The 17187-nt window shown below is 45.1% G+C and overlaps 1 protein-coding gene and 1 long non-coding RNA gene across 5 annotated transcripts in view; one reads left to right on the top strand and one right to left on the bottom strand.

The window, feature by feature from the left end:
- Positions 1 to 17187, top strand: part of LOC142655563 (uncharacterized) — a 131764-nt gene that overhangs the window by 58741 nt on the left and 55836 nt on the right. The gene's annotated exons all lie outside the window — the stretch shown is intronic.
- On the bottom strand, positions 8204 to 16289 carry LOC142656342 (gamma-crystallin-3-like). Its single transcript, XM_075831249.1, has 3 exons — positions 16281 to 16289; positions 9678 to 9920; positions 8204 to 8479 (listed from the first exon to the last, which is right to left on the bottom strand). Exons 1-3 carry the CDS (start codon positions 16287 to 16289, stop codon positions 8204 to 8206), a joined length of 528 nt encoding a protein of 175 aa, XP_075687364.1.

Raw genomic sequence — 17187 nt, forward strand, 5'->3', positions numbered from 1 at the left:
CAGTCCATATAAAGTAACAGTAAATGCGCCTTTATCTATAGCCAGCACACGGAGGACTGTCAGGCGCAACTGTAGGATCAGGTCATTAGAAGCGCTGGACAGTCCTCCGTGTGCTGGCCGCATGTAATGTGGCGCAGTCACCATGAATATGGGTAGAGGGGGGGTCACCTTGACTGACAATTTACGGTGCGGGGGTCCCAGCTCCCCCAGGGCTGCCACTCTTTAGCTGCATTTCTCCAGCGCTGCCTATCTCCCAGCGTGAAGGATGGTCGCTCTGTTCTATTTTTACACATCTCCTGTCTTGCAGCGGGAGCCATTAAATCCATGTTCGCAGACGCGCAGCGAGCAGATAAAGGCGCATTTACTGTTACTTTATACGGAAAATCCATTTACCTCAGATGTGGTTTCATATTTTGCAAATCCATCATCAGATCTCAGCCCCGTGGATTGTCTGAGTCTGTGAGGCCAAGTCATATAAGGAGAAAATGAAAAATACCCAACATGACCCACATTACAGCGGTCACCCAGCTTTTCTAGGGTCCTGAAGAGCAAATCTACTTAGTTATATAGTGATGCTATACATGGCAATTTTTAAATGTCGAGTGGCCATTCAGAGTTGTGGAGAGCCCCGTGGGAGCTGAGATGGCAGCCATATTTGTTGTACCTGTATTCTCTTATTGAAGCCACTTAGAGTAGTAGAGAGCGCTTTAAATCAGGACGTCAATGCCCCCTGTAAGTGAAATCCTTAATTTCAGAACGGGGCTGACGGGAAGGTGGCAGCATATGTTAAGGGGGTTTTGAGGTTTCCAAAAACATGACTGCTTTCATTCAGAAACAGCGCCTCTCCTGTGCATGGGTGGTGTCTGGTATTGCAGCTTAGTCACACTGAGATGATCACCTGACATGGACAGGCGCGGCGCTGTGTTTAGTCCTCAATCGACTCGCATGATCTTTTTTTAATAGAATCGGAGTAGAGTGACGCCTCATGCTCATTACCATATGTAGTGTAGCTCACTTCATTTCAACACCCCCGTACCCCCGTATGCTTCAAGATGTCATTCAAAACCATAGACTCCCTATTAGTCGGACATATACTCTATAAAGCATTTATAATATATCCTAGATCAGGGGAAAGCAACCTTCGCTACTCCATCAGTTGTAATACTACAACTCCCGACGAAAAGGTTGAAGGACCTGTGGGTGATGTCACGCTGTCTGCTGTGAAAGAAGCTGGGTGGGAACGATGAGAAGTGTATTATTGTGATTTGTCAGTGTTAGGCTGGGTTCACACGACCGGGTCCCGCCCGAGCCCGAGTGTCGGCCGGTAAAATCTGCCATTTTGCCCTGCCGATTTGCATAAAGTTTTGCATCCGTTCCGGGCCGGGCAGATCTGGACAGTGACATCAGCGGCAACTCCTGAAGGGGAATCCCCATGTGTTCGGGGATTCCGCTTCAGGGGTTTCCCCTGATGTCACTGCCCAGATATGGACAGAGACATCAAGCGCTCTGTCCAGGAGCGGAATCCCCGAAAACACGGGGATTCCGCTCCTTCAAGGAGCTAAATTGGGGCTAGCACATAGCAGAGCGGGGAGATACCTCCCTGCTCTGCTATAGTGGCGTCGCTACAGTAGTAGCAGCAGCAGCAGCTGCTAGCGGCGCCATGGAAGGTGTCGCCGGGCCAGGGCGCTTTTAAAACAAGCAGGGGAAGGGAGCCAGCGCAGTGCTCCCTCCACCTGCTGTACACCCCGGCCCCGCCACACAGTGTACAGCGTACAGCCATTCGTCCGAATGGCATAAACTCCTGATAGAGCGCAAGCGACGGAAAACCAGGCCATCACTCGGGACACATTCCAGTGATGGCCGTGTATTACCCGGCCCCATAGACGTCTATGGGAGCCGGGCGGCCGGGTACCCGGCCGAAAATAGAGCATGTCCAATTTTTTGACGGCCGGTTTCCCCGGCCGTCAAAAAATCGGTCGTGTGAATAGCCCCATTAGGGGTCTATTATTCCTAATGCAGCCGGGTGCCGGCCGATTTATGAACGGCGGGCACCCGGCCGGGAAACCCTGTCATGTGAATGAGGCCTTATACACTTCTGTTCACAACGCCCAGTTGGTAAAAACACAATGCACGCCCAGTTGGTAAAAACACAATACACGCCCAGTTGGTAAAAACACAATACACGCCCAGTTGGAAATACGAGAAAACACGCCCAGTTGTCCATTGAAAAGCTCATTTGCATAAATATAAAATTGCTCATAACTTGGGCAAAAATTATCGTTTTTAAAAAACAAACAACTTTGCTGTTATCTACATTGCAGCGCCCATCACATTCAATAGGAGATAGGGATTTGATAATCTGGTGACAGAGCCTCTTTAAGGATTACATCAAAACTCTTCTTACAACAGATTGTATTAGGGACATGTTAAAATAATTCACTCAGACTGTGAAAGCAGAAATATCAGAAATGCGAAATGACAAGCTTTTCACGGAATTCAAAACCTAGAGGATACTTGCACCCAAGTCATCTCCCATGCTGAAAGAGTTACTGAGATACTAATTGATAAGTAGAAAGAAATGTATCTTCATAGACTCCACATCAAATGCTACAATTTTAATGGCTCGTATACCAGATCTTGACATATCAAACTGGATGGCCAATGGTCTACATATAATGTCAGATTTCTGGAAAGAAGATTTATTCTTGTCCTTTTAAGATCTTGCTCAGATTTATATGATACATAAACTTGTCTGCTATAAATACTTGCAGATCAGGCATGCGGCCTCATCTTTATCCTTCCCTCTCCCCTCCACATGCTCACCCGTCTATAAATGGCTAACTTACAATTCTACTTCCAAAGGCAACATTTCACAATGTTATTAACTGACATAAAGCACATACCCAAATGATCTTCATAAATATATTCAGAAATCGGAGCAGGATTTGAATACCATTCCCTCAGAAAACTAATGGCATTTAGCGTTTACTGCTATTTCTTCCATTTCTACATGTACCAATCATATCGAACAGATAGAAAACTTTTGTATAGATGGTATCATACCCCCTCAAAACTTTTTAGTTACTATAAAGTCTCCAATATTTGCTGGAGATGCGACGACATAGGTACCATGAAACACATGTGGTGGGACTGTCCCCCTATACTACCTTTTTTTGGAAGAGAATAGGTAAATTATTATCTTCCATATGTGGGTATCCGATAATTTTGGATGCACCTTTGACTTAGCCATGGATGCTGATAACTTTGACCGTACACATAGAACGATTATTCTACATACTATAATTGTATTAAGGTCCAAAACTGGAAGTCCAACAAAATTCCTACCTTGTCGGAAATCATACAGGGAATAAATAACAATTGTTTGTTTGAATCCATGATTGCTTCCTCTTTGAATAGGAAAAAAGTATTTGATAATAACTGGGATGTGTGAATTTCAAGTCGTTATTGTACAGTACTACAATGATAATTTTACTACTGAATCTGTCGCCTTTGAATTTAAAGACTAACATTACTACAAATGCACATATTTGTACCCAGACTTTTATGTCTATGTAAAACTTAAGTGCAGAAGATTGCGGAACTGTTGAAATGTTTATATTTGTTTAGTATATATTTTATTTTTTACTCAATTTTCATTTGCTTTTGAGTGATTGTAACTCATTATTTGAATTTCACTGATTTTGTAAAATCATTACATTACTTATAAAATTCAATAAAAACAAATGTGATAAAAAAAATCACAATTACTTTCCTTATTCATAGTGCTATTAAAGGCTATGTACACCTTTGAAATATTTTTTTTTAAGAATATAAATGTCTATCGGTGTGTTTTGTGCAACTTTCTAAATACTTTTTATTAAAAATTATTTTTACTTTTTGAGATACAGCTGCTTTGTATCCTGTATACAGAGCAGCTTTATCTATCACTCAAATCTATATCCGTCCGGCAGGGCTGCCACCAGCAATTCCTGGGCGCCATACTGCGAAGAAATCTGGGCCACCCTTGTGGGGGGTGCAGAGTGGTTAGGAGGAAACACAAGTTTGCAGGTGGGTCAGATGCAAGGTAGAATGAGCTTTTGCGAGAGGTAGGGTGGCAGGGGCTTTGTGAGATGACAGAAAATACAGAAAGAGACAGGGGTTCTGTGTGGGAGGGCAAGGATGTGGAAGACCAAAGGTTGAAAAGGCTTTCTCAGAGAAGGAAGGGCACAGAAGGTGGAAGGGGTACTGCATGGGACGAGGGTGGCATAAGGTGGTATGAGCTCTGTAGGAGCAGGGGTGCAGAAGGAGATAGGGGCTCTGTTATGGTAGAGGTGTAAAGCAGGTGGAAGGGGCACTCTGTGAGGGGGATCAGGGAAATGTAAGACAAAAGATGGCAGGTGTTCTAGGGGAGACGGATACAGAAGGTGGTAAGGGTACGGTTGGGGACATGTGACTGGGGGACAAGGTGGCAGGGGCACTGTGGGGGCATGGGCATTGATGACAAAAGGTAGCAGGGACTCTGTTGGGTAAGGGGGACAAAGAAGGTGGTAGACAGTGGCTTAGCTATAGGGGTTACAGCGGTCACAATTTCGACCGGGCCCCTAAGCCTGGGGGCACACAGGGCCCCTGATGCCACATAGCATGCTAATGATTTAATAAATTGTCTGTGCCGTAACGCCGCCACTTCCTGGTAATGGGTCGGGCTCCTTTGACGTCACAGACACATGGTACACTCAGTGTACCATGTGACTGTGACGTCACGTGAGGGGCGTTCCAGCCAGTGTGGAAGAGCCAATGCGGAAGATCCTGGAAGACACCAGGTGAGCTGCAGAGGGGTCACGTAATGTATATGTATTGTACTGTTTGTGTTTGCGGTGGAGAGAAGAGAGGGGACCTTTAAATTACAGACCCCTTTCTCCTCTCTCCACCGCAAACTGCACAATACAATAGATTACAAACTGTGGGTCGCGACCCCCTGGGAGGTCGTGTGAAGACCTCCGAAAGTTACGAGGCATTCCCCGAGGTCTCGGTTGCAACTCTATCTGCATCCTCAGGGATGCAGATACAGTTGAATTCAATGCTGGAGCAAGGAGCTAACGGCTCCTTCCTCCAGCATTCACCGTAAGCCATTAGCGGCTCAACGCAGACAGGCACGATATAGTGACGTCATCGCGCCTGTCTGCACCGAGTCACTCACAGTGTTATGGAAATGCAATTTAAGCAGTACCACAAGGCTGCTGGAGTCTGCCAGGAGAGAGCGTGCACGTAAACCTGCAACCTCAAATCCGTAACCACTCTGATCGACAGAGTCAAAGGCTACTCTAAGGTGTTCGCCAGAGCCGACCACAAGGTGGGATGGACTTTGCAGCTTAGAAACTAGGTTGTCTTAACAGAGTGTAGATTTGGATGAGGTGCAATGCAGGCAAACCTGAGCTGGAAACCAGAAACGGAGTAGAGTTAATCAGACAAGCCACGATCAAAACCATCCGGGAGCGGATAATCAGAATCGGTACACAGAGGGTTAACAATCGCCAAGCCAAGGTCAGTATACACGAGGTACAGAAATCAAAAGTGCAGGAGCAGTCAGGAGCTTGATCAGAAACCAGGAGATACGAAATTTCACAAGCAAAGACAGGTGGGAAAAGACAGGTATAAATACAGCCCCACAGCTGATTGGCAGAAGGACAGAGAAGAGAGATAAGCTCAAGGTAAATGAAGAACCGCCCAGAATCTTGGCAGGTTGTCATAGCGACCTTAAGGGAACAGGTGTTTTCTCAACACACAGCACAGCGCAGAGGAGGAGACGGATCTCTTACACCCATCATGGGAACGGGGATAGGTAAGTAATTTTATTATTTTTCTATTATACACATATGGGGGCATTATACTGTATGGGGAGCTGATATGGGGGCATTATACTGTATGGGGAGCTGATATGGGGGAATTATACTGTGGGGGCATCCATGGGGGCATTATACCTTGGGGGGACAGCTATGGGGGTATTATACTGTGGAGGTATCCATGAGAACATTATACTGTTTGGGGAAGCTATTGGGGGCATTATATTGCGTGGGGGCAGCTTTGGGGGGCATTATATTGTGTGGGGCAGCTATGGGGGCATTATTTTGTGTGGGGGCAACTAATGGGGGCATTATACTATGGGAGAAGTATACTGTGTGAGGGCAGCTATGGGGGCATTATACTTTATGGGGCATTTATGGGGAGCATTATACTGTATGGGGCATTATACTGTATTGGGGCAGCTATGAGGTGCACTATACTGTATGGGGCAGCTATGGGGGTATTATTCTGTGTGGGGGCAGCTATGGGGCATTATACTGTATGGGGGCAGCTATGGTGGCATTATACTGTATTGGGGCAGCTATGGGGGCATTATATTGTATAGGTGCAGTGATGGGGGCATTATACTGTATGGGGCAGCTATGGGGAGAATTGTACTGTGGGGGACAGCTATGGGGGCATTATACTGTATGGGGCATTTATGGGGAGCATTATACTGTATGGGGCATTATACTGTATTGGGGCAGCTATGAGGTGCACTGTACTATATGGGGCAGCTATGGGGGTATTATACTGTGTGGGGGGCAGCTATGGGGCATTATACTGTATGGGGATAGCTATGGGGCATTATACTGTATTGGGGCAGCTATGGGGGCATTATACTGTATAGGTGCAGCGATGGGGGCATTATACTGTATGGGGGCAGCTATGGGGAGCATTATACTGTGTGGGGGACAGCTATGGGGGCATTATACTGTATGAGGGCAGCTATAGGGAGCATTATACTGTGGGGGCAGCTATGGCGGGCATTATACTGTGGGGGCATACATGGGGCTGTTGGTCAAGGCGACTGGGCATAGGTGCAGGCAGGAGTCTGGTGGTTTTGGGGAGGGGTAGGGGGGCCCAAGCTGAATTTTCACACCAGGGCCCATGAGCCTTTAGCTACGTCCCTGGTGGTAGAAGTAGTGTGGATGTTAGGTTACAGGGGACAGAATGTGGTGGTGGTTCTGTGGGAAGCAGGGGGGGAAAGATGCCTAGGGTCTGTTGGGGTATGGGACACATGGTGGCAAGGGCTCTTTGAGGGTGTGGGGGCACACAAAGTGGCATTGACTTTGTGGTGGTAGGGAAGAGGTACACAGATGGTGGAAGGCATTCTGTGGAGGAAGGGTTATAGGGGATATTTGGAATGGCAGGGGGGACACAATGTGACAGGCAGTCACAGTTTTTTTACCTGTCACTGCTACATAGGCTGTCCTTATGGCCTGGCTTCACTGGCACTGCTGCTGAGGGCTGGTGATGACATTAGCAGGCACTAAAGACTCCTGCCGCTGCGGCCCGCCACAAAGGGAGCTCAACGACCTTCTAGAGATGCAAACGAATGTCACACCACTGGAGAGGGGGTAGGAGGAGCCATAAGGAGATGAGAGCAGACACTGGCCATGGGCCCCGGAGCAAAAGTCCTTCTTGGACCCCACAACTTCTTCTCATGGCCGACAGCCAGCAGCTTGTAACTGCATCGTGGGGTCTTCTAAGTGACCCAAAGATGCAGCAGTAGCAGCCAGGGGCATCACTAAGGTCTTAAAACGTCAGGGGCAAGTGCAACCGCTGTGACCCCTATAGCTACACCACTGGGACCTTTCTTATTGCACTTGCATCCGAATCCCATACGGCAGTACCACTAGTACTGCCCTGATGGCGGCCCTGCCATCAGGTCAGCGGCCCTCACATGTTCAGTGTCAGCGGGTCCTGCTTGTCTGTGACACCCAGGATCGAGCTGTTAATGATCACATCTAAGTTCATATCTTATATGTGATCGATAACAGGTGGATCATGCGTGTCAGAGGCACGCAGGACAGGCTGTGATTGAACCCGATAGTGTCACTGACTTGATTGATTCAGGTCTCAGCACTAGATACAGCTGCTCTCTATACAGGCTACAAAGCAGCTGTATCTCAAAAAGTAAAAGTTCTTTTTAATAAAATTGAATTAGAAAGTTGCATAAAACACACTGATACCCATTTTTGTTTAAAAAAAACAAATGATTTCAGAGCAGTACATAGCTTTTAAGAAAACCACAAACAAATACACCTTTTTTTTAGAAAGTATAAAAGAAACATAGAAAAACAGATTCATTTTTTAAATTGTTTATTAATAGCTAAAAAGTGACTGTAGAGTCTGATATTCAATAGAATTCTTGAACACGCCTAAAGGATCCAACCCTAGAGTTAGTAGCTTCCCAATCACTGTATCTTTTGTACTCCCGTGGTTTCAGATAATACTGACGTCCCCTATAATTGGGTTCTTCATAAAAGATCCAATGACCTTCCAGAACGTTGCAGGAACATATATCAGGATGTCTAAATTCTTCATGTAAATGTGGACAATCTTCAGTAAATTCCAACATTGCACCATTGAATTCTTCTTTCTCATAAATCCTAATTCGGAATGTACCACGGTGCTTAAAAGAATAAGAACACATTAATATATGATTAATAATTTACCCTCAAGAGTGCTTGTTTCTATATATTGCCATTTTCTCCGAGGCTGCAACGATTCTGTAACATATTCACATCTCTTTATATTATTCACAGCGCTTAAAGATATTGGTCCCGGTGTTCATGTGCCCGGCCACATAATCACTGGGAAGCCCAGTGGCATAGATATAGGGGTTGCAACGGTTGCAGTTGCGACTGGGTGCTTAAGCCTGGGGGGCCCACAGGGCCCCCATTGCCACACAGCGCTGGCCGTGCTGGTCCCGCTTCCAACTGTATCTGCGTCCTCAGGTTGCAGATACAGTTCAATACAATGCTGGAGCCTTGAGCCAGCATTCACTGTGCCGTGAGCGGCTCGGGCAGGCAGGCGCGATGTAGTGACGTCATTGTGCCTGTCTGCGCCGAGTCTCTCACAGCAAACGTTTATTATTTGCAAAGTTCTGAGAATTTTTTTAAGTATGCTAATTTGGCTATACTTGCCAAATGGGAGGTAACTCTTTTCACTTTAGGTAGTGTAATGTTTTCTGTATGACGCTGTCCAATCAGTTCTCCTCTTCCCAGCCCAGTGTGATCATATAGTATACAACTTCCATTCCCGACTGTGTTTTCAACTGGTGATACCTCCGGTTGTTTCACAGCTAGAACTGCAATTCTGGTGCCATATGAAAGATTAGCACCGCTGTTCTAGGTGGTCCACAGCCTGAAATATGGCTATTTGCAGTGATTCACCTTCACTCCAGCCTCAGACTCTCAGACTGTGTGAAGCAGCTTTATGCTAATAGTACAGCGTCAGAGGCTGTGAGGCAGCTCCACCTCAGGAGAATCGCTAGTGTTGACACCCATTTGTCAAGTATAGCTTAATTTGCCTATTTAGAAAAAAATCTCATAACTTTTAAAATAATAAACGTTTTGGGACACAATTTTCACTAGCATTATCAGTGTGACAGCGCCTATTAGATGAGCTAGGAGATTGGGCATTACTAAACTAGTGACAGATCCTCTTTAAGGGATAAATTTCTATCATTATTGGTACCGTTCCATCTAGTATTATATTCTATTATCATGTTGTAATCACATTGTAAACATAGTTATTTATGAGCAGTTAGTTAACTCAAGGAATAAATTTCTGAAATCCCTTGCATTATATTTACATTTAAAACTTACTTGTGGAATTATGCGACATGACCTAATGGAGTCGTTATGACTTGTCCAGTGAGAAAAGTCAGGATACTCTCCTCTTTTTAGGAAGTACTGATTGCCCCTATAGTTGGGGTGCTCATACAGCATCCAGTTTCCATTCTCTACACGGATGGAGTTGCAGCGACTGAAGTATGAGTTCAGTTCAGAACAGTCAGAGCTGCACTCATGAGAGCGGCCCTGGAAGTTCCTGTCCTCATAGAAGATGATCTAAAGAGGGAAGAGTAGTAAAGCAGTATTTTTTTATTTTCATTTTATTAGACAGTATATTATGTTTATTTTCAGTAATCTTTGAATGTCAGGTGGAAGTTAGGTAACTCTTTCAAATCTTTCCTAAACATAACAGTGTCATACACTTCTCATTGTTCCAGCCCAGCTTCTTTCACTGAACAGCGTGATTGTGCACAGTGTGATTGTGCAGTGAAAGAAGCTGGGCTGGTACAATGAGAAGTGTATGATGCTGATTGGTCACTGATTGGTCAGCGTCATACACTCCTCTGTACAACGCCCAGTTGGTAAAAAGTAAAAACACGCCCAGTTGGTCATTAAGAAACTTTTTAGCATAAATCTAAAATTGCTCATAACTTGCTCAAAAATGATCGTTTTTCAAAATAAAAACCACTGTTGTTATCTACATTACAGCGCCAATCAGATTATGTAGGAAATGGGGCATTTATAATCTGGTGACAGAGCCTCTTTAACCCACTATTAGAGTTAATGAAACTTTAGAGTTAAAGGGGTTGTCCACTACCGGACAGGTGATGACCTATCCACTGGATAGGTCACCAGTATATCATCTGTGCGGGTCCGACACCTGGACCCCGCATCGTTAAGCCGCTCCGGCTGCCTCTGGGCACTGGACGCATGGCCGGCCTTGGATGCGTTCGACCAGTGTGGTCGCACAGTGCGCCAGCCGCCACACTGCAAGAGGAGCGCCAGCGGGTGTGTGTATCCCCGCGCCGTTGCAACTACCAGCGGGGATACACACACTAACTGCAGTCACCTTTCCACCTGGGCGCTTCTTCACTAAGTGGCCGTCGCTACCGCTGTAGCAGCCATAGCGGCTGCTAGCAGTGACACCGGGCATGAGGGTGGTGGCGCCGCTAGCAGCTGCTGCAGCTGCTATAGTGGTGGCGACGGCACTATAGCAGAGCAGGGAGGTATCTCCCTGCTCTGCTATCTACTAGCACCACTGTAGCTCCCTGAAGGAGCAGAATCCCCGTGTGGCCGGGGATTCCGCTCCTGGAGCGCTGCTTGATGTTTCCGTCCATATATGGACAGTGACATCAGGGGAAACTCCTGAAGCGGAATCTCCGGTCACAGCGTTGCAGACGCTATGACCGGGGATTCCACTCCAGGAGAAGCCAATGACGTCATAGACACAGACGACAGGAGTTTCTCCTGGAGTGGAATCGACGGTAATAGCGTCAGCAACGCTGTGACTGGGGATTCCGCTTCAGGAGTTTTCCCTGATGTCACTGTCCATATATGGACAGAGGCATCAAGCAGCACTCCAGGAGCGGAATCCCCGGACACACGGGGATTCCGCTCCTTCAGGGAGCTACAGTGGCGCTATCTATACTGGATGAGTGGGGGTTGCTATCTACAGCGGGGCTGTGGGCTGTGTGGCACTACCTACAAAAAAGGACAAATATGCAGGAGCACACAAATTACCCAGCTTTCCCGGCTATCAAATAAATGTGTGAAAATAAACTAAGATATAATTTTTATTTAATCTAGCTAAAAGGATTAATCCTTTAGCTAGACTAAATAAAAGTTATTTCTTAGTTTATTTCCATACATTTATTTGATAGCTGGGAAAGCTGGGTATTTTGTGTGCTCCTGCACAGTTGTCCTTTTTTGAATGTCTATTGCCCGCCAGCTATCAGGGTCATTTTGTAGTCCTTGCACTACCTACAAGGGGGCTGTGGGCAGTGTGGCACTACCTACCAGGGGGCTGTGGGCTGTGTCACACTCCCTCCCAGGGTTCTGTTCGGCACTACCAACCAGGGGGCTGTGGGCTGTGTGGCACTACCAACCAGGGGGCTGTGGGCTGTGTGGCACTACCAACCAGGAGGCTTTGGGGCACTACCAACCAAGGGGCTGTGGGGCACTACCAACCAGTGGGCTGTGTGGCACTACCAACCAAGGGGCTGTGGGGCACTACCAACCAGGGGGCTGTGTGGCACTCCCTAAAGGGGGCTGTGTGGCACTATCTACAAGGGGGCTGTGTTGCGCTACCTACAAGGGGGCTGTCTGGCGCTACCCACAAGGGGGCTGTGTGGTGCTACCTACAAGGGGCTGTGTGGTGCTACCCACAAAAGGGGCTGTGGCGCTGCCCACAAGGGGCTGTGTGGCGCTAACTACAAGGGGCTGTGTGGCGCTACCTACAAGGGGCTGTGTGGTGCTACCTACAGGGGGAATCTGTGAGTGGTGGGCTGATGGTCATTTTACTGTGAGTGGTGGGCTGATGGTCATTTTACTGTGAGTGGGGGGCTGATGGTCATTTTACTGTGAGTGGGGGGCTGATGGTCTTCAAGTAGTTTCCGCCTCTGACCTCCAATTGAAATTAATAGGAGGCAGAAAATACCTGCGGCGCCCGTTTTGGAGCTTTTTTTCCTGTGTCTTTTGCATTCGCTTCAACAGCTTAAGAAAAAACACAAAAAAAGGTCACACAACGCTGTCAGTTGCTGAAGGAATTTTGAGGCAAATTTTTTTTGTCTTACAAAAAACATGCGTGAACAGACCCTACGAGTTCAGTGCTTGTTCTTAGCCGTTTTCTGTCTTTCTCAAAACAATTTTTGGTAGGGGGGCCCTGAGGAAATTTTATTTTTCCAGTGCTGCCTCGAGTCCGAAAAGGTTGGGAAACTCTGTACTAGGCTACAGGGTCCCGTCATGGAGCAGCTCAGTTCGTCATGGGAATGGGGCCTAGGTGAGTACAATTTTTGTTTTTGTTTGGGGGCACTGTCTACAAGGGGGAGGTGGGGAACTGTATGGCACTGTCTACAAGGGGGAGGCTGTATGGCACTGTCTACAAAAAGGAGGTGGGGGTTTATGGCACTGTCTACATGGACGTTATATGGCAAAATCTACAGGGGGCACTATACTGTGTGGGGGCCACTAAGCAGACATTATACTGTGTGGGGGTACTACAGGTGGCATAATACTGTGGGCACAATTAGAGGACAAAATACTGTGTCCTTGAAGGGGATGTAATATATTATTAAATATTGTTATTAAACTGTATGGGGGCACTAAAGGGGCATTAAAAATTTTTTATGGGGCATTTGTTTTAAATGATGTGGTGGGGCGCCGAAAGATCATTTCGCACAGGGCGCCATCTATCCTAGGGCCGGACCTGACTGGACGTACAAGCCGGAAGCAGTTGACTCCGGCCACAGAATAGCGGCCGAGTTCCAGTACTGCAGCTCTGCTCCTATTGAACTGAATAGTAGCAAAACTGCAGTTCTGCAGCACGGCCACTATGCAATGTACGGAGCCAACTGCTTCTGGCTCCGTACGTCTCATAATGTGCATAACATCCAGTGCACGCAGGCCACCGGACCCACACCGATGATATACTGATGACCTATCCGGTGGATAGGTCATCAGTTGTCCGGTAATGTGGACAACCCCTTTAAAGGAAACTGATCTATCTAAGGGGAACATGAGATAGTGAAAACCACCCAGATTTCAGCAATGTGTCTGTTCTGACAATATGCAGTAGTTTTGCTACATTCACAGCTTAATCGTTGAGGCACGCTGCGAGCGCTGAATGGCAGAAGTCAGATAAATGTATGAGATGTGCGCTACCCCCGCCCTCTCACCACTGATTGACAGATTTCTCCCAATTACTGTGAATAGGAAGAAAGCTGTCTATCAGCGGCTGGAGCGCAAGGGGAGCCCACATCTCATGAATTAATCTGATTGCTGCCCCACAGTGCTCGCAGGGCATTGCAAAGATGAAACTGTTGGTTAGCTAAACTACTGCATATTAACAGAACAGACACACTGCTGAAATCAGGGTGTTTGTCACTACTTCATGCTGCATATGGGAGAGAATCGTCTGACAACCTAAGATAAAAAAAATATTTCATTAAGCAAAAGAGCACAAGGCTATATGAAGATTAGCAGATCTAGTAAAAATAATACAGAAATAAAATAAAAAATGGTCCCTAAAATGTTCAGGCCGTCGCCATAATCTTTCATCTCTTGATAAGCGAGTTTTGCAGAGAAATGTTTTTGGATATGGTTTTATTAAAAACTTTGGCACTGTTTTTCTTCTGCAATGTGCATGTATTACAATACATTGCAAGCTGCTCAATGCCATTTAGTGTCTATCCTGACAGCCGGGCTTACTGTCGGCTCACTCTCTAATCCCGCCTGTCTACTCCTGAATGCTCATCTAAGCTCAATTCTAATCATATTTGCTTGCATTTCAGAAGACAGTAGAGGCTGGAGCAAGGCCATATTAGCTTCTAGGCACTGGAAATCCAGTGCCCAGAGCGGCACCTTGCCTTTCCAACACACCATTTTTTTAGTCATAAGAACAGGCTAAAAACTAGATTAATCCCACTCTTTTTGCGTTATCCAATGACCTTGAAAGACAGCAAGGCATCCCTGTACTCCGAACATACAAGGATACAATATCCAATTGGAGGCAAAGGATTGGTTAGCATTATATTTTTATATTTTATGGTGGTTTTATTGTGTTATACAGTCAAGGTATGGTGGTGTTAACCAGTCACGCTACAGTGATATTATTTAGTCACGGTATGGTGGTGTTATCCAGTCATGGTATGATGGTATTATTCAGTCCCAGTATGATGGTGTTGTTCATGCTTATCTGGATAAAAAATTGCTCCTTGTATCGTGCGCTTCTGTGTAACTGATGCGATGATCACCACGGACCCATTAGGTAAATGTTTAAACAATTTATTGGATAACTCGTATTAAAACAATAAAAGAGATGAGAGTGGAACTACTGAAACGCGTTTCAACTTCGACCTGAGGTCTTCTATGCCTGACGAAGTTTGAAACGCATTGCAGCAGTTCCACTCCCATCTCTTTTATTGTTTTAATACGAGTTATCCAATAAATTGTTTAAACATTTACCTAATGGGTCCATGGTGATCATCGCATCAGTTACACAGAAGCGCCCGATACAAGGAGCAATTTGTTATCCAGATAAGTACGTTTGATGACCACGTCGAAGAAACACCAGCACAGGAGGTATCCACCTTGGGTCTGCTCCAGAGGCTAGCACAGTGTACCGGAAATTTCACCAGACGAGCAATAAATTTAAGTTGTGCTGACAATCCTGCACAACTCTATCAGGTGAGTCGATTACAACTTCACTGCATACAAAATACCATCATTAGAAACAATATCACCCAAGAGGAGCGCCATCTCTCTTTTTGTTCCTTTTTCCAAGCGATGGTTATTCAGTCATGGTATGTTGGTGGTATTCAGTCCCAGTATGGTGGTGTTATTCAGTCATGGCATGGAGGCATTATTCAGTCACGTTATGGTGGTGTTATTAAGTCACAGTATGATGGTATTATTCAGTCATGGTATGGTGGTTTTATACAGTCATGGTATGGTGGTAATATCCAGTTATTGTATGGTGGTATGATTCAGTCATTGTATGGTGGTATTATCCAGTCATGGTATGGTGGTATTTTCCAGTTATTGTATGGTGGTATTATTCAGTTATTATAGGTGAAGGTTTTTAGGCACCATTTAGTGAAGTTATTTTATACATGGTATGGCAGCATTATTTAGTAACAGTACGGTGGTATTATTTAATCACTGTAACGCAGTAATATTTAGCCACTGTATGGGGGTTATTTTTAATTACTGCGTTTTTATTATTTGGGGATAGGACTAATCTATGTATGCAGATTCCAGATTTTGATACAGCATGGTGTGCCCTGTATTTCCCAATAGTGCACATAAGTTTTGGTGTACACAATCCACACCACTGAACACCAGGACCTGGCTGTGTGCTAGTCGCCAATGCCTTGTTTAAATGCACTGGGCGGCATTTACATTTATCTATCGTGCCACTGATAGCAATAATTTTTACAACATCACAATTAATGATCAATAATAAACAATAGTTTTACCATTAATCTACTACTTTGTTAACACTAATCAATTATCATCACAATTCCTGGTAAATGGACCTTTATTGGGGAGTGTATTCAAGCTTAGTGCCTAGCAAGATGAAAATGAAAAGTAACCAATTCCGAGCTGTGGTGGCACATCTGGTGAGCATTCAGACACATATTGGTACTTTTCCGTATTTTTTATTAGCTCGAAGAAAGCCCTTTAGAACATTAACCAAAAACATACATTTTAAAGGAATTTTTATTTAAAAAACCCCACAAATACAAATTGCAGTTCAAAAGTGAACTTTTTATTATATGCATGTAAGTAAATAAATATATATTTATATATGAATACATGTATATTGATAGGCTTGAACAAATGCAACTGCCATATAGCTTTCCAAAAATGATTTGAAAAATATATAGAGTCAGATTTCAGAATATTTATATAACTTACCTTTCCCATGATGGTTTATCGATGAAGTTCTAAACCAAAGTGCAACAAATCACTAACCAATTTCTCCTTTATATAGTACTTCTTGATTTCTTTTTGAACCCACAGAATTAGCATGTGAATGTTTGCTGTATGGTTCAATAAATAAACTGTGTAGTCTGCTAATGTAGGACTTAGACTTGTGCTGACAATGTTTTTTCTCCCGCATTGAATGCACTTAGTCAGACAGCAAAACCAATTCAACATGAAAGATAGCATGAATAGTAAGAAGTATATACAGCGTATGTGAGTCTAAATAAATCATGATTTAATTTTTGCACATTTAAACTGTTTATTTTTATTTATTTTTTTAGACAGTATATTTATTATGACATAAAGCATAGCAACCACTTTTTACTTAAAGGGGTTTCCCAACCGATAAAAATGTATGGCCTATCCTCAGAATAGGCCATCAATAGCTGATGGGTCGGGGTCCGACTCCCGGGACCCCGCCGATCAGCTGTTTTAAAGGGGTCGCAGCGTAGTCGCAGGTATTGCAGCCCTTTCTCGCATTGAAGTGGATGGAAGAGACCGCTGCAATACCTGTGAATCACCACTAAATGTGTGTCAAACATTCACAGTGAGTAAGAGGAAATAAAGGGGAAGCAGCGCTCCTATGAGCGCTGCGGCCCCTTCAAAACAGCTGATCGGCAGGGTCCCAGGAGTCGAACGCCGACCCACCAGCTATTGATGGCCTAAAGTCTTTATAGGTTGAAGAATTTTATCCATTAGATTTGAATTTGGGATCAAAACAGCTGATCGGCGGGGGTCTCTGGAGTCGGACCCACTAGCTATTAATGGCCTATCCTGAGGATAGGTCATCAATTTTTATCGGCTGGTAAACCCCTTTAAAGTGAATGTCCACACTTGA

Source organism: Rhinoderma darwinii, chromosome 6 (genome assembly GCF_050947455.1).
Source record: "Rhinoderma darwinii isolate aRhiDar2 chromosome 6, aRhiDar2.hap1, whole genome shotgun sequence".
Taxonomy (NCBI): domain Eukaryota; kingdom Metazoa; phylum Chordata; class Amphibia; order Anura; family Rhinodermatidae; genus Rhinoderma; species Rhinoderma darwinii.